The sequence below is a fragment of the Schistocerca cancellata genome, chromosome 2, assembly GCF_023864275.1.
Source record: "Schistocerca cancellata isolate TAMUIC-IGC-003103 chromosome 2, iqSchCanc2.1, whole genome shotgun sequence".
In the NCBI taxonomy this organism is placed as follows: Eukaryota; Metazoa; Arthropoda; class Insecta; order Orthoptera; family Acrididae; genus Schistocerca; species Schistocerca cancellata.
In genome coordinates, this window is record NC_064627.1 from 448,301,185 (window position 1) to 448,325,431 (window position 24,247).

General features: G+C 39.6%; 1 protein-coding gene across 1 annotated transcript in view; it reads left to right on the forward strand.

Annotated features, from left to right (window-relative positions):
- The window catches only part of LOC126154917 (odorant receptor 43a-like), a 137,517-nt gene extending 113,790 nt beyond the window's left edge, over positions 1-23,727 (forward strand). The window contains exon 8 of the mRNA XM_049916195.1: positions 23,719-23,727. Within this exon, the coding sequence (XP_049772152.1) occupies positions 23,719-23,727 (9 nt within the window). The remainder of the gene's footprint in view (positions 1-23,718) is intronic.
- The last annotated feature ends 520 nt before the right edge of the window (positions 23,728-24,247 follow it).

The window sequence follows — 24,247 nt, forward strand, 5'->3', positions numbered from 1 at the left end:
AGTAGTTAATACTTTCAGCCAGAAGGCAAATACTTGTTTATAAATAATGATTAATGTATAATGAGGCATCGCATGGCGACGGTGGAATTTTCTAAATAATGTAATTCGTCGTCTTTGGGCGACAATATAAACAGAAAAAAATACGGATAGATATGCGATCCTTCACTATTTTGTTCGCTGGAGAACAAATGAAGCCTTGAGCGCTAAAAAGACTTGTACTGTTTTTCTCGAGTAAGACGGACGCAGATTTTGTGGTAGTCTGATCTAATTTTTACTAAATATATATAAACGTGTTATGTCTAAGTTTGAGTGAAGTGTAAAGAACTGTTATAACTTACCGTGACGACGCACGAGCGACTCAAAGAAGACAATATAAAAGAGCGCTCAATGGACATGATACGGACATAAAAATCTACCGTCATTGTAGTATTAAGCTTAAGGTACGATATATGTTTTAGTTATAATAAATATTTGTTCTGGGAATACTGAATCATTTAGCAGTGCTCATTTCTATTATCTCCTCAGTATTATTTTCATTTTAATTATGCATTTTGCTAATATTACAGACACCAAGATCAGCAGTCCAATGTGCGTGTTACATTGATAAAAAGAAAACTGTTTTATCGTCTTTTTGCATCAGCTTTGATATTGAATTTCCCTTTTGTGTGATGTTACGGTTGTTTTTGCGCCCTTAAGAACTTTCTGCTCCCTTAGGAAATTGTTTTGTCATAACAATAACTTCACAACCGGGTATGATCGTATCTACGATCATGAAGTAATTAGAAAGATGATAATGCGATTTCTTAATCAATAGCACGCTAGTTGTGACTGCCTCAAGCCACGCGAAACTGCAAGTAAAAACTAATCACATCTCATAATGCAATATTTTCTGACAATGGTCAATCCATGATTCTTACGCCAATAGTGATTGATAAAACAGTAAGCTAAATCTCAATTTCCAACTTTCCATTGAATAACAACATCACTTTTATTTTGTAACATCACACTTGGCGCCCGAACAGGGACTTGACCAAAAATTAGTTCAGATACTTGGAAAATTTTCTATGTGCTTGTGTTAATAAATGTTCTGTCGTTTCATATACACATCATCTCTCTGTGAGAATGACGGAAAATATGCTGCTCAATATGGCAGTTTAATTACCGAGAAAAAAGAAAAGAAAAGAGACGTGAATTTGCTGAGACAACATAGCGGTAATCAAGCCATCAAAAAGTAAGTCAGAATTTTGCATACGCAGTGTAGTGCTTCAGTAGCAACGTTGCTTTTCCAAGTCGATCCACATCCTTTCTATCTCCTTCCCGCTATAGAAAATCTGCTTTATTTTATCTTTCAAAGTAAAATTCTTCGTAGTCTGATAATAGAAATTATTTCTCCCCATTGTTAGTATAGCTGTATTGCATTTTCAACATGGTGGATAGTGTGCGCAATTTGCAGTGAAGAGCATCTTCATTCATTTGTCTGAAACGGTTAGGTTCCATCTTGTCTTCTCGCCAGATAGAATTTCATTTGTTGCTCACGCGAGAGCGGTGCTCTTAGCGGACTCACGACGTCACTGGCAAACGACGAAAGCCTTGCGTAGCACGTGATTTACTGACGAAAATGGCAGATAGTAAACAGAGACGGGTGACAACAGGAGACGGGAGTGAAGACGTTAATAGTATTCCATACCCTTTACGATCGCGAACGGTAGGTTCCCGTGTGGAAACTGAACTAACCATGTCTGTAACAGGGGAAAGTGACCCTAAAGTCCAAACTCTTCCCGCTGCAGCTACAAATGACCTCGGTGCGTTAATGGAAACGCTGAAACAACAGTTTGACGCAGTAAATGAGACTATAAAAACACAAAATGAGACTGTTAACGCCCGATTCGATGCTGTAAGCGAATCAGTAAAAACCCAAATTGAGACTGTTAACGTCCGATTAGAGGCTGTAAGCGAATCGTTAAAAACACAGCTAGGCACAATCAAAACAGATCTGCATAAAGAAATTACGGCTGAATTAAATACCCATTTGGGTGAGGTGCAAACTAAGATCAGTGATCAAATTCAGAAAATGCAGAAACAGGTGAAAAGTGAAATAGCTGAAGTATCTGGAACATTAAACACAAAAATTCAGGCAGTTACCAAAGAAATAAACTCAATTAGAAATGCAGTATCTGACACTGAAGGTGTAGTGGAGGATCTGTCGAGGCAGATAGACTCAATCAATATCGAAGAACAGGTTACGAGCACTGTGAAAGCACACGCGGAGGCATTGTCGGAACACTACGGTGAATGGATAAAGGGTAAAGATATTTTTATCGAAAAGAAGGTCAGGGAGGAGCTTAGGGAGACTGTCAAGGATGTAACTTATGAAATCTTAGCTGCTCCTGGTAAGTTGGGAGACACAGTGGTTTCTGAATTGGGACAGATTCGGAGGACACTTACACGGGATCTTCCCGAGTGGAAGCAGCAAGTAGTGGACGAAGTCAGAATGCTGAGAAACTGGGTAGGAAATCCACACACGCATACGCAAACTATAGGGAACAACTCTTTAGACGGTGACGAATGTCAGTCAACTCCTAATCGTTCACCACCTGATTACATGCAAAACAACAGTCCTGTTGAGTCCCGAGTAGGGAAACTAAATGATCCGCCCACAATTGTGAGTTTAATGCAAGAGGAAAGTGTGATTAAGCATCGCACTTTTCCTGTTTTTCATCCGTAGAAGCGAGAAATACACCCCATCGTGTTCCTAAAGAATTTTTCCGGCATATTTCCCAGGAGCTGGACAGACAGACAGCGTATTCAGTTCGTCAGTGACTTTATTTCTGGTGATGCAGCATTATGGGGAACGGAAATGGTAGACACGTGTAGGAATTATGAAGAGTTTGAGAAAATGTTCTTGGCAAAATTTTGGAGTAATGGGGTACAGCAAAGATTAAGGAAGGAGGTGTATGGTGCGGAAATTTTCAATGAGGAGCATGGAAGTCTCCGGCGATACTTCGAGAAGTATCTAGCAAAAATTAAATTCTGGGATTCTCCGATTTCTTCCAAGGACGTAATTATGATTCTCAAAAGCAAACTCCCTGTGTCTATTAGAGAGAAACTAGTAAATGTGTCCGAAGAAGACACGGATGTATTCCTTTCTGTGCTAGATTCCTTAGATTTAATTAGCGAGGATGTGCGCTCCAAGGTTGGCAGCGGCAAATTCTTCCCTGGCAGCCTGCAGAATGCATCGCACGCGGACAACAATGCGCCGAAGGAGAGAGTGCGCTACTATGATCGCGGGTACCAACTTGCCAGCGGTTATGAAAACGCAAACGGCAATAACTTTAAACGGAAGCAGAAAACCAATTACAGTAATCAGCAGAGATACCACCCAATTTACAACCACCAGGTACATCAGTACGGAAACCCACCCTTTAATTCTGCGCCTGAGCAGTATGGAAATTCTCCACAAACTAGTGGTAATTTTTCAAATGGGCCAGTGTACAATCAAAGTTATAGGTCGAAAAATAGCAAGTGGCATGGGCAAGGCGGAGGCCACCCAGCACAACATCAGAACAACTTTTCACAGGATAGAGGACCGCGGAACAATTTTCAAACGGCACCAAATGCGAACTTTCCTTCACAAGGAAATGGTTTTGCCGGCAACCAAAAGATCGGGCGACAGCAGCCGTCTCAAGTATTCTATTCACAAGTGAATGCACCCAGTGGATTTTACCCCTTTACACCGGCATTTGTACCACATAACCAGCACCAATATGAAACGGAACAAACACTTAAGGCCATGAATGACAAACAGGTTAAACATCCTGCGGAAAATTAGAGGCAGCGCCTTTCAGCCTCCTAGAGGTCGCTGCCGGTTCCAGTGGGGGTACTAACGAATACTCTGATTCTGAGTATGTTAATGCGATACGGTACGACCATGAGACCGACGTACGAGATGGCCTTGCACCTGACCTAGAAGCTCAAGACATTAATGACATTTATGATGAACAGGTCCAGGCTTCGATTAAGATTTCTATTGCCAACATTCCTGTCACAGCCATTGTTGATACAGGAGCAAACATCAACGTGATGTCATCATGTCTCTTCAGACAGGTGTCTTCTGTTTCAAAAGTTTTATCATTGCCGATTCATGGTTGCTCCATATCGGGAGCGATTGGTCCATTGAAACAGAGAGTTAGTTTACAGACGCAGCCTCAACTGCAGATAGAATCTGTTTTGGTTTCTTACCTCTTGCGTACTGGAAATTTCCTTGTGTGGACTGTTAATGATAAGTATTGTGTTGAACAGCGCACTGACTACATGGTAACGGCTACTACATGTAAACTTTAAGTATTAAAAGCTATGTATGGAAAAATTGTTTATAGTGATGGATATGAACTGATATTTCTTCAACAAGCTGAAGCAGGAAATTAAGGTTGCAGAAAGAATTTCAATTTAGCTTTAAGTTAGTATAAAAAAAAAATGTGCTTGCGAGGTGATTGCCCGGAGCTATATAAATATGTAAAGGTGAGAAATGGAGGAGGATGCGTAAATAAGCACTTCTCTCAAGGTACAAGAAGATTTATAGATTTATATTTAGTAATTTAAGTACTTGAAGTTCTGTCGTAAAAGCCCAAATTACCTGCTTAAAAAAAAAAAGGGGGGGTACATGTTCAAACAGTCCAGACAGTGGACAGGAGTAGAAGAAATAGCTTAAAGTTCAGTTAAAGCGTGCTGTTAAATGGAAAAACAAGTGGTAACCCACATGTGTTCACGCAAGGTAGACAATAAGCTGTAGTAAACTAAGTTAGGTGAAATACAGTACAAATAGAGGCAAACCATGAAGCATCAATAATTAGCGTAAGTACTCCACGAGGCCATTAATTGCTGTGAAAGTAAACTATTTCCCTGTGATCTGAGCCCAATGTAAAGAGTATATGAGGAATAGCTGACGAACTGATTTCAGTAGAATCAAGGTACTAAATAACCACACAGCAAGCCCCCTGTATCATAAATAAGTCCAAGTAAAGATCTTCAGAAGATTTGTAGTGTAATCTAGCGACCATTCAATACCCTAACTGAAGGCTAATATAAAGAACAAGCAATGCAGTGATATTTAAACTTAATATTGACTATAACCAGAGTAAGACGTAGAAGTAGCAAAGCATGCTGTAATGAAAGAGGTTGAAATTTATATATGTGCCTATGTTTATTATGATAATTGTATTTACATGCAGATTTTATTGCAAAAATGTCTCCTAAGACACTCCTCTTATGAAATCCATTTTCCTTGTGCCCGTTCCTTTTGATCCTGGTTCATTAACCCAGACCAAGGGTCGACTTGTAAAAGGCACGTGTGCTTCGAGACAAAGCAGTGCTTATGAGAAATGAGACACGTAGCGTGATGAACTTCGCTAGCTTTGGTAATGTTTGTTATGGACCTGTTGCGTAAACCCAGTGAACTGTCGGTAATTCCATTCATGCGAAAAATAGTAGACACGCGTTACCCTATTTTTTTTTTTTAACAGAGAACGATTGCTGAGTACATGAAGCGAAGAGGGAGACCTATTGTTATCCAGTCTGCCCTCAAATATAAAAAAAAAAATTGGCAAGCACAAAGGAAAGCACAAAAAAAAAAGATTCAGCGTTAAATGCGTACTCGTTAAGTAGTAGATATGCTACGTGGCAGTAGAAAATGATCTTGGGTGCACTAAAGAATAAATGCAACGAGTGTTGCGAAACCTGTAGTTTTCATAATGAGGAGATGAGCCCTTAAAAGAAAGTTTGAAAGAATATTTTTAGGTTCACTAGTGAAAGTAAACCTTGAGATATAAAGAGTCCATTCATAAAACAGTTGTTCACTGGACTTAACAAAAGGAGTGACCATTAATTGTAAATATTAGCTCGTAAGTGATCTTTTGTAAATAGTAGAATATAAGTCTTTCTGTACTAATGGAGGAAACCTGCAAAATTGATTGTTTTGTAAATGAACTCTATCGGCGAAGGAACTAAGCACGAATGCTGTGTGAAGATGCACACTAAAGTGCGACGTGCATAATAAAAATAACTGTTCACTGTATATTAGTGGTAGTGTTGTACTGTAAGTGTAAAAATAAGTCAAGGCTACGACAACAGGTGCAACGCAAAGTTCAGTGTTGTTCTAAGTGCAGCGACAGCTATAACATTCGTCGTCACTTACCTGTGAGCCTCATGGGAGGCAGTTGACAGAGAAGTATGGAGGCAGCTTCAGTGTCCGGCTCCTCCGATGGAAAACGCGCGCGAGGTGTTTGTATCGATGCACTCGTGTGATACGAAGTTCACAAAAAAAAAGGAGCAATCGACGACCAGCAGCTCTGTTACAGCCTGAGCGCGAACGGATACTGAGTATTGGAGCTCACGCAACACTGTGCAGCCGCTGTGAGTGGCTGACATGCGGGTGACGAAACAATCCAAACTTTAAACTGCTAACCGCCATGACTTCAATCGTACATACTGGAGGAAAGACATTTGCACACTTGTGTGACTACATTTTCATACGTAAATTAAGCAATTTTCTTGAGTTGAAGTTAAGATGAGTGAGAAGTAGCTTGTTAGATTACTCAGGCCTTAAAGCCATTAATACCGGCACTCCTGCACACTGCTCAAAATGAATTATAATCCTGTCTCTTGATGGACAAAGAAAATGAATGTGCACTATAGGAAGACCCTAAACTCCAGACCAGTCCCGATCCTTAACAAATGTATCCAATAGGTTGTAAGTTATACTAATAATTTTCCACTTCTTCTGTTTCATATTGTAAATAAAAACCCGGGAAGCCATTTGAATTTCTGGCACCAAACTGGAAAGGACAGATGTACTGCATGATGAACGCCGTAGACAGCTAACACAGAAAGTGAAAGCATCACGAAGTGTAGTGCTACGTTATTAAACTGTAATTGAACCACAATGAGTCAACAGATGCTCGAACATTGTCCACTCTAGTTTAGTGAAAATAAGCACTCACTGTACTCATGTATTAGTTGTTAAGCTCAAGAGAAAGTAATTTCTAAATTCTATCCCATGAAGTGCGAAATGAACGTTCACTTATTGTTATAAGCAAATATGGACCAAACTTAAATATGCACATAAATGTTAATCTTCGTATTATGGAATGAAGTGACTGATGAACAAAGAATGAAAAACTTTATTTTGAAAAATGATAAATATCTGATATATGTTTATAAATGTAATTTCAATTTATGTACTTTGTACGCCAGTAACATTATATAAATGTCACACCAAAAATCACGAATATCTCATGAGGACATGAGGATCGAGGTAATCCTTCGGCATTCCCTCTCTCCTCATGGGAGGCAATGTGATATTCGCTATTTTTGACTTCATTAAAACAGCAAATACGAGTAGTTAATACTTTCAGCCAGAAGGCAAATACTTATTTATAAATAATGATTAATGTATAATGAGGCGTCGCATGGCGACGGTGGAATTTTCTAAATAATGTAATTCGTCGTCTTTGGGCGGCAATATAAACAGAAAAAAATACGGATAGATATGCGATCCTTCACTATTTTGTTCGCTGGAGAACAAAATGAAGCCTTGAGCGCTAAAAAGACTTGTACTGTTTTTCTCGAGTAAGACGGACGCAGATTTTGTGGTAGTCTGATCTAATTTTTACTAAATGTATATAAACGTGTTATGTCTAAGTTTGAGTGAAGTGTAAAGAACTGTTATAACTTACCGTGACGACACACGAGCGACTCAAAGAAGACAATGGCTATATAAAAGAGCGCTCAATGGACATGATACGGACATAAAAATCTACCGTCATTGTAGTATTAAGCTTAAGGTACGATATATGTTTTAGTTATAATAAATATTTGTTCTGGGAATACTGAATCATTTAGCAGTGCTCATTTCTATTATCTCCTCAGTATTATTTTCATTTTAATTACGCATTCTGCTAATATTACAGACACCAAGATCAGCAGTCCAATGTGCGTGTTACATTGATAAAAAGAAGATTGTTTTATCGTCTTCTTGCATCAGCTTTAATATTGAATTTCCCTTTTGTGTGATGTTACGGTTGTGTTTGCGCCCTTAAGAACTTTCTGGTCCCTTAGGAAATTGTTTTGTCATAACAATAACTTCACAACGGGGTATGATCGTATCTACGATCATGAAGTAATTAGAAAGATGATAATGCGATTTCTTAATCAATAGCACGCTAGTTGTGACTGCCTCAAGCCACGCGAAACTGCAAGTAAAAACTAATCACTTCTCATAATGCAATATTTTCTGACAATGGTCAATCCATGATTCTTACGCCAATAGTGATTGATAAAACAGTAAGCTAAATCTCAATTTCCAACTTTCCATTGAATAACAACATCACTTTTATTTTGTAACATCACAGACCACAGGGCATTTTGGAGGAATCAACGGGGCATCTCAGGTTAAGTCAAACGGCTGAGATCATAGCAAAGAGATAGAATACCAAAGAGAGCCGACAAGGCGACCGGAGTGATGGAAACTGAATAATCCTCCGCCATGTTTCAGGAAGTCAAAAGGAAATTGCGTGACATATGACCCAGGAAGACAGTGTGACAAGTAATTACGAGACTATATCCAACCGTCAAATTACAGCAGCTACATCGAGGAGAGAAATTACACCAGACAATGAGGGGCGAACATTTGATGTACATAATCTTTCAGCAACTACTGTAGAACTTACGTGCAAATACTCCAGTCCCAGGCGTTCCGTTGTGTCACATTCAGAATAAGAACACATGCTCTGAAAATCCATTTTAGAATTAGTCTTCGTGTAGTTTAATACATCCTTCACTATACATAAGACACATCCAATAGAGAAAAATCGCAAAATTAGCTGGAGATATCTCGTTCCAGAGAACAGAATCAAAAGAAAACGCTCTGGAAAAAGTTTGCTTTTACATAAGCTGTGTGTAACATATGGTTAAATTTGTATTTGACATCAGTGAAAAAACTGTGTCTTATATGTGAATGACATAGGTGGACTCCAATTCACGTATTATGTACATACGACCTAACCCATCCAGTCGAAAATATAACGAAGTTGTTGAAAGATCGTAACTTAATTAATTTAATACTAAAGACATTCGCTAGCTAAACTATTTCCTCAGTTAGTTTAGCATCTGCTCATCATGTAGATTCAAGCTTTGGAAAATGGCGATCCATGTATAACAATGTATCCAACTTGTTTCATAGAGCAGTTTTCACATTTTACTTTGCATAGAAGGGCTCCTAGAGTAACCTGAAGTTAAAATTTAAAACAAGTAGCTATATGTCCACAGGACATTATAGATCTTTCTGTTTGTAGTCCATATTACCTAATGTAAAATCACTTTTCATTTAAAACCTCCAAAAGGAACAAAAGCAATTATTGGAGTAATGCCCATTGCAACTGAAAGACACTAAATCCCGTATTTAATAACACTCAGACAAAAGAGACTTAATTCAGCATAACTTCCGTCCAGCAACTAAGTTTTCACTCACAACGAAAACTAACGATCTTATGCTACTGGCGTTTCGGAATGTTTACAGACTATGATGCAAGCCTTCTTTACAAAGTTCTTGCGAATATCGTATGGCTTAAAGTACATGCAACGGAGAACTTGGATGAACAAACTTTATTACACAAGTAAACAAATACATCGATGTACACAAAAACACAGCACAGTTGCAGAACATACGTGAAAACATGTACACCAATCTTCGATACTTTTTCGAAATGTCTGCGTGCTCTTACACTCTGAAAATACGGTAGGCACTATTCCGAAAAGAAATTCAGAAACTGCGTAGAGCTTATAAAGCCATACACAAACTCTCTCGCTTTCAAAACAACCGCAGAAAGACTTTCCGAAATGTGGCAGCTAATAGCAGGACGTGGCATCAGAGAGTATAAACATCTATGGATACGGAGAACGAGAATTCTGTCTGCAACATCTCCTGCAGGTAAATTCAAGTGATTCTACGACGGCGCATTTTAGCCCGTCCAGCGCTTAGCGTTTATTGAGTGTTATTACTTCGCCGGTACTGATAAATCACCTTCAGAGGTACCGTTTCATAGATTTGTAACAGTTTGATACCTAGAACTGAATTTAGCTTAAAAATGTGAGACGAAAGGGTGTGCTTTATCGCCAAAGTGTCATAGCTCAGATTCCACTTTACTTACGTTTTTTCCGGTTACGGGAAGATGTGACGTCCAACAACATTTTTTTACGTGTTTCGTTTTTCCTGTTGTCAAATCTCTGTTTTAATTAATTATGCTACATTGGCATCGCATAGGGCGTTGAAGTGTCACGAAAAAACAACGCATTTGGAAGTATGAAATTGTTCCAATAAATAAGCGATTTACACCATTATTTTCAATTTTCCTTTATTCACTCTTCTCCTTTTTACAGAGAAGTAAAATATCTAAAAAAATTCGTCATCTCATCAGGAAAGTAAACCCATACACTAGGTACGAAAAAATAAAAGAATACAAGGTGAAGCTCAAATTTTTAAGGAATAAAAAGAGTGACAGCGAAAAATATATTTTTTTATGTTTTGTATTACACTTATTCATACTTTCGAATCTGTTTTAATGAATTGCATTACAATGAAACTGTATAGAACATCGAAATGTCACAAAAAACAACTCATTTACAACTATGAAATTGGTACAGTAAATAAGCTGATTACACCACCTATTTGTCCATTACTAATTTCAATTTTTGATTCTTTCTTCATCTTTCAGGAAACTAGAATACAAAAATCATGTAATGTAGGAAATTGTCTTTTGCAGAGGTACTTAGATACACACAACGGTTTGAGAACTTGCAAAAATCAGAGAAAATTAATCAGTTTGTTACACATAAATTTTATTTGCATGTGAACAGAGCACGACTGTGTTTACGTTGACTGCTAGTTTACTCAAACACACTTGCAAATTTATATATCATTTGTCTCGTAAGCACATGGCCAAAAAATTGCATAAATTAGCTGTATAGTACAAGACTTTATAATTCCGTGTCTCGATAACATATAAAGTGACTCATATCAGTATGAAATTTACAGATATACATTTGTGGTACATACGTATGAAAAGTAACTGCTCCTCCTTTCACATACTTCACTTTACATGCAACAACAGTACTGCACCACAGCTACCTAATAGTCAAACGTGCAGAAACATATATAAAACCAGGCGAATACGTGTAATATGTAAGTTTGGCTATAACGGCAAAACGTAGAAAAGCAGAGTTAGCCCAGTTTGATGTTGATGTTGAGGGCATGCGCAGTAGGCTAAGCTCACTCCATAGATATATACACTCTATACGTGGCACTGCAGGAGTTGCTATATAACGTGATGCAGCCTCTCTACATATTCTCTACCTCTTTGAATCAGAGTGAAACACGAAGGCCAACAGCTACATCTTCGTAATTTTCAACTGAGTGTTCAAAGGAAGTTCTGAACAAGTTTCACTCTGATTTATGTACTACATTTTCAAATATGGATCCCTGAAAAAGCAATCTCAGAGATTACGTATGCAATGAACTTTGTCTTATGGGTTCGGTTTGTGTAGAGAAAATATGCTTGTCATCCGTTATTTTTATCATTTGAAAAACTATTGAGCAATAAGCTGTGGTGGTGGAACTGAAGTTAGTCAAACTACATGTGACATTACGAGCGGCTGGCTCTCTGCGCGAGAGGGCTGATGTGTGCTGGAGTGTGCGGCCAATCGGCCAGCAGGTCGGTCGAGGCGGCTGGGCTGTGGCAGAGAAGGTAGGGTGGTCCGGAGAAAGAGTTCCAAGATGCTACTCCAGGAGGGTGTAAAAATGAATGTGCGCAACGGAAAATATTGAAAAATGAAGATTTGGCCCTGTCTGACTACCCTCTGAAGCAGATCTTAGGATCTCTTAATGGTGATATTATTTCTTCTTTGTTGCTCTTTAACATATAAATTACGTAACTGAATGATTACGGGAACTAGTAACTACAAAATGATAAATGTTGATTCTGCTTATACATTTACTGTAGATTGAAACCCCATTTATATATTACAAATGTTTATAAATGAATGTCCAATGGACTTAAAGAGACGCAAATGAATTTCATAACTAATATTACTGATCAACTGCCCAAATCTGCCTCATTTTATGGCTACGCGATCTAATATAAATAACGCGAGATGACTGACATCATCTACATACCAAACACTAGAAGACAATACTTTCAAAGATGATCTACAGTGGTGTGCAGCCTCAGTGGAAATAAAATTTACGTGATCACAGCTGTTTAGCTTTATAGCGCTCTTAAGCCGAAGCAATTAGCAATATCAACGTATGTACTGCGGCCGGTGCGTCTGAGTGATGGTTCTCGTACACGTCTGGGACGATGGAAGAACTCCAGTCACAAAATAAAAAAACTCTTTCAAACACTAGGATGGCAGAAGGGGGTCCTCTGACTAATATACTCTAATACTGTCTTCTCCTCTCTGTGTTCTACAGTCGAGAAACGCGAACGCCCAGCCACGAGGACGGAGTTCAAATAACGTCTCAACGTAAGTATAGGCAGAAGAAGTGCTCTCCATGACTGAACGCTGCGTACTCAACGACGACTTCCAATCGTATAAGTTCGCAACAGTACAGTGCCTAACCGTTCTAACTATAAAATCTCCTGATAGCAAAGACAGCAACTCCGTCCCTACCAACAAAGCTGATACTGAGCGACCGCCAGACATGGGCGCTCAAAACGGAAGACATTCTCTCCACCGCTGGCTTCCCAGCAAGACTCGGCTCCCCTCCCTCGTAACTGGAGAAGGCGAATCATATTCTCGAAACCACGGAATATTCTCTCTCTCTACAGATTCTTCCGAACGCCGACCAACCATATTTTAGTCTTTTGTCGTCCAGTGCGGAAAGTTTGCGAGGAAATAACTATCCCCGTTAATTAGGAATTCATACAATGGTACGCTTCTCAGAGTAAAAATCCTCGGAAATAACCCAGACTGTGTGATTTCCGAGGTAACGCTTCCTTGTTCCTCTCTGCTGCGTCCAAGATTTTCAGAGTTTCCGGTTATCCTTCCCGCTTAGCTACAACACCGCCCAGCCGCCACTCTATTGTGCTTCAGCGCTCAGGTGCCCAACAGTCCGGCTAGGCCTACTTCCTATGTTAAGTAGGACCAATACACCTGTGCGGGCTTTTCCAGCCAGGGCCTGAGTTACGCCTGCCGTTTCATTTCCATTGGCGTTACAACCTCTACTAGTATAGGCGATCACTCATTACACCGTTTTGATAATAAAGACACTCCATCACCTTTCATGCAATAAGCGTTAACAACTATTTACAAGGTGTATGTGACAACGTCAGTCTTCTTTAAATATTCATATATATGATGTACAACCTATCAAATGATACCTAATTCCGGCTGTAAATCATGGCAAAGTATGTGGATGAGTGCTTGTAAGGTGCGAAATTATAGTCACCTTACAGAGTGACTAAGCTCAGGGGACGGGAAATCCAACCGCGCGAGATACAGCAGACGCAATGCCGGGGCCACAGGGAACGTGCTGGTTAACATAATTTGCCACTGCAAAGCTCTCTGGCGGCAGCTACCGTCTACATCTGGCTTGGAAACTATGCAGTCTGCTTACGAAAATGTACACACGTAGAATTCCTACGCTACCTCCATTAATACGTACATTTACTCTCTTGTGCATATGCTAGTCATATGGTCCTGACTGTAGTAATCAGAAATAAAGACTTCAATATCCATGAACACGTTCTAACACAAAAAGGAAAGTTCCATGTCCAGTCAGTAAGGACATCAGCTTACAAAACTTCATAAAATCAAACAGACTAATTCTTGAGACAGAGAGAGCACATTTATATTTACATAACATCGAATATTACAGAAAATATTTTTATTAATTTAATAAGGTAGTCCCAAAAACCTTTAAGAAATACCGAAAACAAAAAGAAATTAGGATACAGTAGGACGAGAACCCATTATACGTTGTTTCGTAACTCGGCTCCTCTATCGATCACACTATGCAGAACTGCTGCAACAAATGACCTTTTATTTTGTGTTACCTTCCTTTTTTTCACGTCACGTTCTGTAGGACAAAATTGAGGAGAAAATCTGCAAGGTCATGGAACGTGTCAGTACATGAAATTACAACATAAAAGTAATAACAGGTAAAAATAAAATGTTTATGAACCTGAAAAAAGTCAATCCATAAGTTTAAGTAAACACAGTCAATAATACAACAAGAATCAGCTTAATTTTTCAAGGAATTCCTCGACAGAGTAGAAGGAGTGACCCATGGAGAAACTCTTCAGTTTCGATTTCAAAGTGCGTGGATTACTGCTGAGATTTTTGAATTCGAGTGGTAGAGTGGTAGCTTATTGAAAATAGATGCAGCAGTATACTGCACACTTCTCTGCACAAAAGTTAAGGAAGTCAGATCCAAATGCAGGTTTAATTTCTTCCGTGTATTAAATGAATGAAAGCTGCTTATTCTTGGGAGTAAGCTAATATTAGCTAATATTGACAGTAAGGAATATATATATTGAGAAGCCAATGTCAAAATACCCACACTCGCGAACAGGGGTCGACAAGAGGTTCGTGAACTTACACGACTTATTGCTCAAACCGATCGTTTCTAAGCCAAAAATATCCTTTTAGAATGGGAAGAGCTACACCAAAATATAATACCATACGACATAAACGAATGAAAATAATCAAAGTAGACTAATTTTTGTGTCGAAAGATCACTCACTTCAGATATCGTTCGAATAGTAAAAATGGCAGCATTAAGTCTTTGAAGAAGATCCTGAATGCGGGCTTTCCACGACAGTTTACTATCTATCTGAACACCTAGAAGTTTGAGCTGTTCAGTTTCACTAATCATATGTCCAGTCTGTGAAATTAAACAGTCAGGTTTTGTTGAATTGTGTATTAGAAACAGTAAAAACTGAGTCTTACTGTGATTTAGCGTTACTTTATTTTCTACAAGCCATGTACTTCGTCATGAACTGCACTATTTGAAACCGAGCCAATGTTGCACACAACATCCTTTACTACCATGCTAGTGTCATCAGCAAACAGAAATATTTTAGAATTACCAGTACATCTACATTTACATGGATACTCTGCAAATCACTATAGGGCGGCCCCAACACTGATCATGGAGCACCCCCCACTTGACCGTTTCCCCCTCAGACCCTACATCTCAGCCACTCTCAACACTGTGAATAATGACCTTTTGCTGTCTGTTGCTAAAGTAAGAGTTGAACCAATTTTGAGCTACTCCCCGTATTCCGTAATGGTCCAACTTCTGGAGCAATATTTTGTGATCAAGAAAATCGAACGCCTTAGTTAAATAAAAAAATATGCCTAGCGTTCGAAACCTTTTGTGTAACCCATCCAGTACCTCACAAAGAAATGAGAATATAGCATTTTCAGTTGTTAAGCGACTTATCAAGCCGAACTGTGCATTTAATAGCAAATCGTGTGATATAAAATGATCAATTATCCTTAGATACATAGCCTTTTCAATAAATTTAGCAAATACTGAAGGCATAGAAATAGGTCTAAAACTGTCTACATTATCCCTTTCTCCCTTTTTATAAAGCGGCTTTACTACTGAGTACTTAAATCGTCCAGGAAACTGACCATTCCTAAAGGAAAAATGATGCCTTTAATCGTCAATATGCTATTAATCGACACTTAATTATAACAAATCCTGCCAAAAATGACCTATTTTCGATGAATATTCAATGTGTTCTTGTGTTAAAATTGTGTACTTTTATAAAATGAGAGTCATAATACGAAAATAAGTACCGGTAAATACGGAACTTCTTTAACCACCAATATGACGTTCCCGTCACTTTATTATAACAAATCCTCCCAATAACGATGCGTTTTCATGAGATCCTGAATGTGCTGGTGATTAGGAATAGTCATAGGATGTAAGGTAAATATATAAAATCCAACAAATGTGGACTCCACCTGAAAATGACAAATACAGTGCAGCACGTACACTACAGCACGCCGCAAGTTCCGCTGGTGACATAGAGAGCTTTCTTGCTTCTTATTGGTTCAACTTTTCGTAGTACATGCCGAAATATCGTGTGGCATACATACTTTGCGTTTCAAGTGTGGTAAAGGCTCCTCAACGTCAAAAAACAGGAAGTGACATCACAAAACTTCTACAGCTCCACATGAACGGCAGTTAACTGATCCCATTTGAGGACGGCTTTACGTGATCACAGATAACTCATAGCTATGTTCTTTGCCTTACATCTGCTGAACGTCATTATCTTATATTTAATTATAATAATTCGTACCGGTACCGATACTTTTTCGAGAGATCCTCAACGTGCTTGTGTTCTGAAGAAGCATATATTCATAGGACGTAAGTTATAATATAAAATCCATCAAATATGAGCTTGAACTAAAACGACGACGATGATGATGGTGTTTGGTTTGTGGGGCGCTCAAGTGCGCGGTCATCAGCGCCTGTACAAAGTCCAAATTTTTACACAGTCCAATTTTTTTACACAGCCCAATCTAGGCACTGTCACAAATTATGATGATGAAAAGATGAGGGCAACACAAACACTCATTCCCCAGACAGAGAACTAAGACAATGAAGTCCAATACGGCGCCTCCCGCTTATCAGACCATGAAAGTCCCCAGCAATCGAAATTGTACACGTACACATCACAGTAGCGTTACAGAGAGGCTTTACAACAGACATCAGTCTCCTGCTCCCTCACAGGGCAGAATGGGCAATGGCGTCCACCGCTTGTTGAAAAGAGAATGAATAATGGCGTCTCTATCGGGTTCGCCTTCAATACTGGCAACCCGCAACGCGTCCGTACTTAGCGGGTTATCGTCATCGCGACCTTGAGTTCAGGCTGGTTTCCGCGGTATCCTTCTCAGCCCCCAGAAGGCCTGCTTTTTACCAGCCAGAGGGTGTAGCAATAGCGGTCGCTCCAGACGTACACCTCTTGCTTCATCCGTTCCAACTTCGGTAGCCAGTGGCAAAATTTTAACCTTCCGCCGCGTGAGTATTTCTGCGCGCGAGAAGCCGGCTAGAGCAAGAACGCAAAAATACGACATGGAACAGCTGCCTGACAAACTTTAGCGGCAGATGACTGGTAAGAACCATCATACGAACTGTATACCCCCGACGAACTCAGTATATACCTACGAAGCAGAGGACATCTTAAAAGGGATCCACCTTGACGTAAACGCGACCTCTATAAGGAAAATATCCTCAGACCATGTACCAGTTGCCTTTACCATCGATCTGACGGAATCAAAAAAGAACATAGAGGCATAAATCTGAAGGGCATAAACTGGAGAACCTATAAGCACACTGGAAAATACACTAGCTACAGCCCCCGAACCAGAAACGGCAGGGACAGACGCCACGGAGCCCTTGCACAGGACGCAGCAACCGCTGCGCCCCCCCCCCCCTCCCCGCCACACACACACACACACACACACGCACCAAGAAGAGAACAAGAAAGGGACAACTACAGGCAACTTCCACAGGCAGTGCTCGACAAAACAAGGAGCAAAAACCACCTGATAAGAGTGTGGCAAGAAACAAGACTCCCAGCCACAAAGAGGGAAATTAACAGACTCCAACGCGAAATAAAGTATGAAGTACAAGAGCACAAACATAGAGTGAGTAGATAAAGTCGCCACACTAAATCCACAGAACCAATCTTGATGGAAAGCAATAAAACATCTGCTGAACAAGACGATCACAATAGTCCTGTTAACTGTTGGAAACGACTTATTCTGCTAATCAGGCGCCAAGGTGGACGCGTTCGCACAAAACTTCCAGCCAGTAAACGATCCAATAGACCCAGAACACATCGCCCTCGTAACAGAAAGGCTCCCAATATACCTCGCAAATCGTGCAGAATAAGATGTCATAGACAAAATAACTACAGCAGAAGTTAAAACCCGATGCCTCAACACCAAAGAAGCAGGAAAAGCAAATCGACTAAGACGACAAATTCCGCCAACCGTAATCCCACTATTGGCAGCTGCATTCAACATCATCACGATCGGTGGCTATCCAACAGTACGGAAACACACAGAAATAGTGGCTATACCCAAGCCGGGAAAAAACCACAAACTACCAGCGAGCTACAGACCCATTAGCCTCCTGCCTAACATATCTAAGATGTTCGAAATAATATACTCGGAGAGGTTAATGAGACACATTGAAGACGAGAGAGCGCTCCCAGACGTCAAATTCTCATTCATAAAAGGACATGCGACCATCCACCAACTAGTAAGGCTGATCGAAGAAGCATTCGACACCACCGAGAGAAGAGAATACTTTGCTGCCGTGTTTCTGGTCGTCTCACGAGCGTTTGAGTCGACGTGGCACGAGGACGTCCTGTACAAACTCTTAGTGCTGGGATACCCGTGTCACGCGTAACGCTCCTGAAAAACTACCTGGGAGGGAGGACATTCCATATCAGAGCCCAAGATGAAACATCCACAATAGGACATCTCAGTGCAGGAGTACTATAGGTCAGTGTCCTAGCACCACTCCTGCACGTCATGTACACAGCCGACACACCAACAATAGAGAGATCACATCTTGCCGTTTATGTAGACGACACTGCACCCGAATGAAAGTGAATGAAAAGGGATGATGTATGCGTGAATTGGTGTATATACTCCCCTTGCAAATGCCCCACTAGATCATAGCTACTTTAAGAACCAACAAATCTTAGGATCGCTTATACGCATCACGCAGAACAGCCAGTGAAATTGTCCGCTGTAGGCCTTCCGAAAACTGCAAAGCTAAAAGGTAAAAAGGCGCCTCAAGCACATCCTAGTCTAAGTACACACCGTTTCGGACAACCCCCCCCCCCTTACCCCCTAACTGTTAGTTAGAATAAGAACCTCGGTCAAAGAATCACTCGTGCACATCAAACAATATAGACAGCGAAATTGTCCGCTGTAGACCATCCGAAAATTATAAAGCCAAAGCCTTGAAGGGTATCTCACGAACATCCACAATCATCCCACTATCACTACTCTTCACCATGACATCATCACTACTCATCACCATTACATCATCACCACTCACCACCATTCCATCATCACACACAAGAAAAGAAACCAATTTAAAGATCACAGAACAAGATGACCGATGTATTTAGTAGCACCCAAAGAAACAATCGAACAGTAAATAACATCGATGTATCCACAAACCGTATGTATATATTTCCATGCATGTAATTTCTGTATTAGAAGACGAAGCAGCAATGCTAAAACACTTCACATCCACCAAGGACAACAGAGAAGTCTTCGCTGATGTACTGCAGCAGGCTAGAGCCAGTTCCGCCTTCGCCAACCAGCGACTGATGTAATATCATCGTATAGGACACCGTCTCAGATCGGGCTCGCCTTCGCCACCCGGACGGCTGCGCTCCCGGGAGTTGTGGTCTGAGCCTTGCTGTTCTCTGCTGTGGACAGGTCATTCTGCGCATGAGATAGAATTTTGAATACATACTTTGTTTTGAAGATGTCATTGGTCGAAAGAACGTAATATACGCTCTCAAGGATCTATATCGTTTAGTTGAAGGACAATCGTTTGTGACGAACTTCTTCACATTACTCATTTCTTTTGTTGTACTGCATCAGAAACAGCACACTGTTTGTGTTCGAAGTTTACCTGTTCAAATAAACAAAGTTTTATTACATATACTTGCGATCTTGTGGAAGTATTCAGAGTGAGGAATACTTCAAATTCTATTTTTTTAAGTACGTAAGATGCCTTACAGACATGCTACGATTAAACTAGATACATCGGAGAAATTGTGGCAATGAGAAGAATTTATTGCAACTTCAAGATTAATTCTAAGCCTAATACTTTAAAAGAACTAATTTTATGTGCTACTTTTACAATCAGACTTGTGTATTAATAATTAAAGAAAATTTTACTAAATTTATGTTCAAATTGTGCCATCACTACGAATTCTCCACACATAAAAGTAACATGAAAACAACATGAGTGCTCCAGATCATTATCTGATGTTCCCAATCATATTTCTATTATTTAGGAAATATTTATAATTTAAAGTTGAGTTTAAACATGTTGCAGTGTGGGATGTGGACAAGCATTTGTGTAATTTATTCATAACTTTGCTAGCACTGGGTACATATTTTAATGGGAGGTGGCAAAGAGATCTGAATCTCCTATATGTCAGATAGTATTGTGAGTATATGTACTGGGAACTTTAAAACTGAATGGTTGTCATTTTTCAAACGCTTAAGTTAAATATAACAGTAAAGACATCACCAACTGCATTTAAGCGCGAGCAGAAGCATTTGTGAGGTTTTGGACTTTTGTCTGCAGTTGTTCACAGTGATGGGTTGGCAGGCATAGCGTCACTTGGTTTGGATTAGCGTTCGTTGGAGTTTAAAAATTCCCTGAAGGTACAAACTGAGTACTTTGAAATTTTACGGAACTCGGAAAAATTCCATGACCATGAAATCCAGACTACGAAATCTGGTGGGTCTTGGAATTATTTGTGTGGTTTTTCGGTAATTATTTGTGTAACAACACAAACTTTAAGTAAATGAGGCAGATGTGAACTGTAATATTTTGCATAATTTATTCTTGATATTAGTGCATGAATAGCTTTTAGATGTCTTGTCATGATAGTTATTTTTCTTAGTGACTGTGAGTGAGAGTTTACACTATCGAACTTGAAGTATCTGCTACAGATTTCGAGAGTCACTGTGCTTTTGTATGAACTTTGTTCGTGCATGCCACTGCGCTCCGACGCTCTGCGCGAACTATATGAGAGCATTTTTTGCAGTGCATAGTTTTGTTCAGTCCGAAAACCTATGTGAAGTCTGCGTTATTATTCCACGCAATTTTATCAAGATATTTGATTATTTTTAGTTTTTTTAGTTCATAATTTCGATTAATTTCACTAATTCGTTCTGTTTATTATTCAAAGGTTTAGTAAGTGTGTTAAATAATTGGGCTTAAAACTGACGGTGCACGATCAACATCTTCTGACTTACAGTGAATCAATTTAACAAACTTTCAGGTTTTGCATTGCATCCGCGCAAATACTAATAAGTTATTTTAAACGATAATGCCCTTGTAACTGTTCCAAGCTACATCTCAGGAACAGTATCGCGTCATCCGTACCCAATCGCTGACAAATGCGAAAAAAAACGAAGTTTCTTTCGAAACAAACCACACAGGAAAATGAGACCATCTCCCATGAGGCAACATAGTATTAATGCGAGGAAAAAGACACGAAGTTGTGCATATGAACAATGAAAATCCTCTAATGCAATAAGTATTCGTACACAAAATGTATTAAATCGGTAAATGAATGTTATAATGTTCAAAGTAGTTGCACAGAAATAGTAGTTCCAGAGGGACAATGCAAATCGTCAGTATCAGTGCTGCATAAGCTTGCGAATTAAATGATCATTTGATGAGACCCAAAACGAAAGCTACAAAGTGTTTTATATGTGGTGTCAGTTCTTTCGGACGTGTGTACGAACAGATACCATTTACGATCCTGCTGCCATTATGAATCAAGACACAAAGGAATTAAATACATTAGCTGCCAGGGTGCACTGATTTAAATCAAAGGGGAAAGTTGAAACTGTACCAGACCGACTGCTTACTAGGCAGATGTGCTGACCACTAAGCCATCCAGACACAGTGGTCATTGTATCTGCGCGGACTACCGTGGCACTACAGATGTAGTGTGTGGGTAAGTTGAGAATTTGTGTCCCACAGGAGGAGTACTAGGGTAATCCGTGCAGTTACGGTGACCCCTGTGTCTGAATAGCGTAGGGGTCAGTTCATCTGCCTGGTAAATAGGAGACCCAGATTCGAATCACGGTCCGGCACAAATTTTCAACTTTCCCCTTTGATTTAAATCAGTGCACTCTGGCAGCTGACGTCTTTAAGGCCTTTGTGTCTTGATACAACACGTTCCTCTTGCTTGTTGTGACAGAGTGAGAGAGATGTTGCAAGCCTTTGACCTTCACAGATGGATACCTATACATGGACACTGCCACCAGTGTGTGCACGTGGATTCGAACGGATCACAAACGAATACTGAAGTCGCACAACAGATCGAGCAACCAAGCGCCACTAGGAGCTATTCTGAATAAACACAACTAGAAACTATACTTAAAAAGCAAGAAAGGTAACTGGATTGCGAATGAAATGCACGGATAAAACCAACAGCAGGCGGCAGTTTCTCGCAGTTCTACCATAAGACCTTCTGAGACAATACAACAGTCGCCTCCATCCACGCAAAGCAAGAATAGCACCAGAATCAAGTGTCCACCTGAATGCCAGACACAAACTGGGTTTCTTCTTTCGCAGTATGCTGGTTCAAACGAATCTTGGAGATCTGTGTGTGGCATTTATGCCCCATTTCGAGCCCACGTTCTATCACATTTTATCACACAGTGCATACAGGCTCACACTGCTGCCAAGTTAACGAGCAGACTCGGTCAGTAGAACGCCTTACCTCACAAACGACAGCAGGACAATGAGCGTGAGAACTAAGCAAAGTCATGCATAAAAAGCTGTAATTCACCTATTAGCATTGGCATCAAACACGTAACTTTGTTTATTTATATTTACTGTTTAAATGTTTGTGTAGAGCACCAACTATGCTGACGACATTATCCGTACTGACAGCTTTCTAATTATGATTTCAGTAACTCTAATTTCATACCGAAAGCTCAGTTAAAGATTTCAATTCATGTTATATACCATTGGTGGACTGAACCGAGTGAACCTTCACTAAATATGAATTGTTAATTAAATTTGTATCCGGAGCACTTTTGTGCAGTTTCTATATGTCAACAAACTCATGTGATCAAAGTTGTTAAACAGTATTATAAGTGATCATTAGATACCATGGTCTTTGATGCAAACTTTAATACTAGACTGGCTCTTAGAATATGTTCATTATAATATAGCGTTTCCTGATTTTGAAATTGAAGTAATAAACATTACAGTATTTTGAACTTTCTTTATTGCAGTATCGAAATATTTCCACATGTTCCTCCAGAGGTTCATTGTTTAATGCAAGCGTGTTAGGATCTATGGCCAACGGAGAAGAAATCCAGAGGGTACAGTGAGACAACCGCAGAAGACATGAAGTAAGCATACCTCGCCCAACTCTCACTAGGAGACTATCTGGGGATAATGCTGGTTAGTTTTCTCACGAAATGCTCAATGTAGCCCTCCGCATCCAACTTTGCAAAGTTATGTAAATATTTTACTAATTTTGTGTGGCAACGGCCAAGGATGTGGTATCCTCTGCGTGTACATTTGGAAAAAATATAGAGTAGGAGGCATACACAGTGCAAGAATTATCAGATCAGCTGGACGCCTAATGGTGTGGCACAGGGATTATTGACATCTAGCGGTTGAGACGGTAAGCTGATACCTATGTGGTTAAGGATACAACAGTGACTGGTAGGGCACACTGCTTACTGGTATGCATCAGGCTGCCTTAAATGTTCATGCAGTGTTGTCAAAAAAACTGACTATTCGCCTTTAAAAAAATAAGGATATGAATAATGTGTGGTTTATATTAAAGCTATCTTGTTCATACTATCGAATATTAATGTCAATAATTTTACTGTTATTTTGATTTCCAGGAAGATTAAGCTATTGCATAAATCTAATGTGCATTGTTTAATGTACACTGCATATATTGTGGTGCTGGAGATGAATGGAAACGGAATGCTACAAAAACCTCAAATCATGACCAGCCTCCGTATCGCCAGCTAACTTCGCAGTTACGACAAACAACAACCAAATGGACGCATGACGCCGTTCCATTGTGAATGTAACCAAACAAACTTCTGGTACTATGCATATAAAACTATGATGATAAAGAAAATATTTTGACTATAGAATGAAGTAGAAGGGACAGATCACTAAAATTATCACACGTAATAGATATCCATGCTACCCGACCGTATGAACGAGCACCCTAGGAATTTTCTTAGATAGAAACTATGTTGTAACAGTGTGGATGAAGCCCCAGTAGTGTTGGAACTTTGTTTATATTTTTTTTTTTAGTTTTCAGTTTCGATAAATACAGGAAATTAAAAATAAAACATTTTGGTTGGGAAAAATGTGGCACTTATGCTCCATTTTAGCCCACATTTTATTACATTTCAT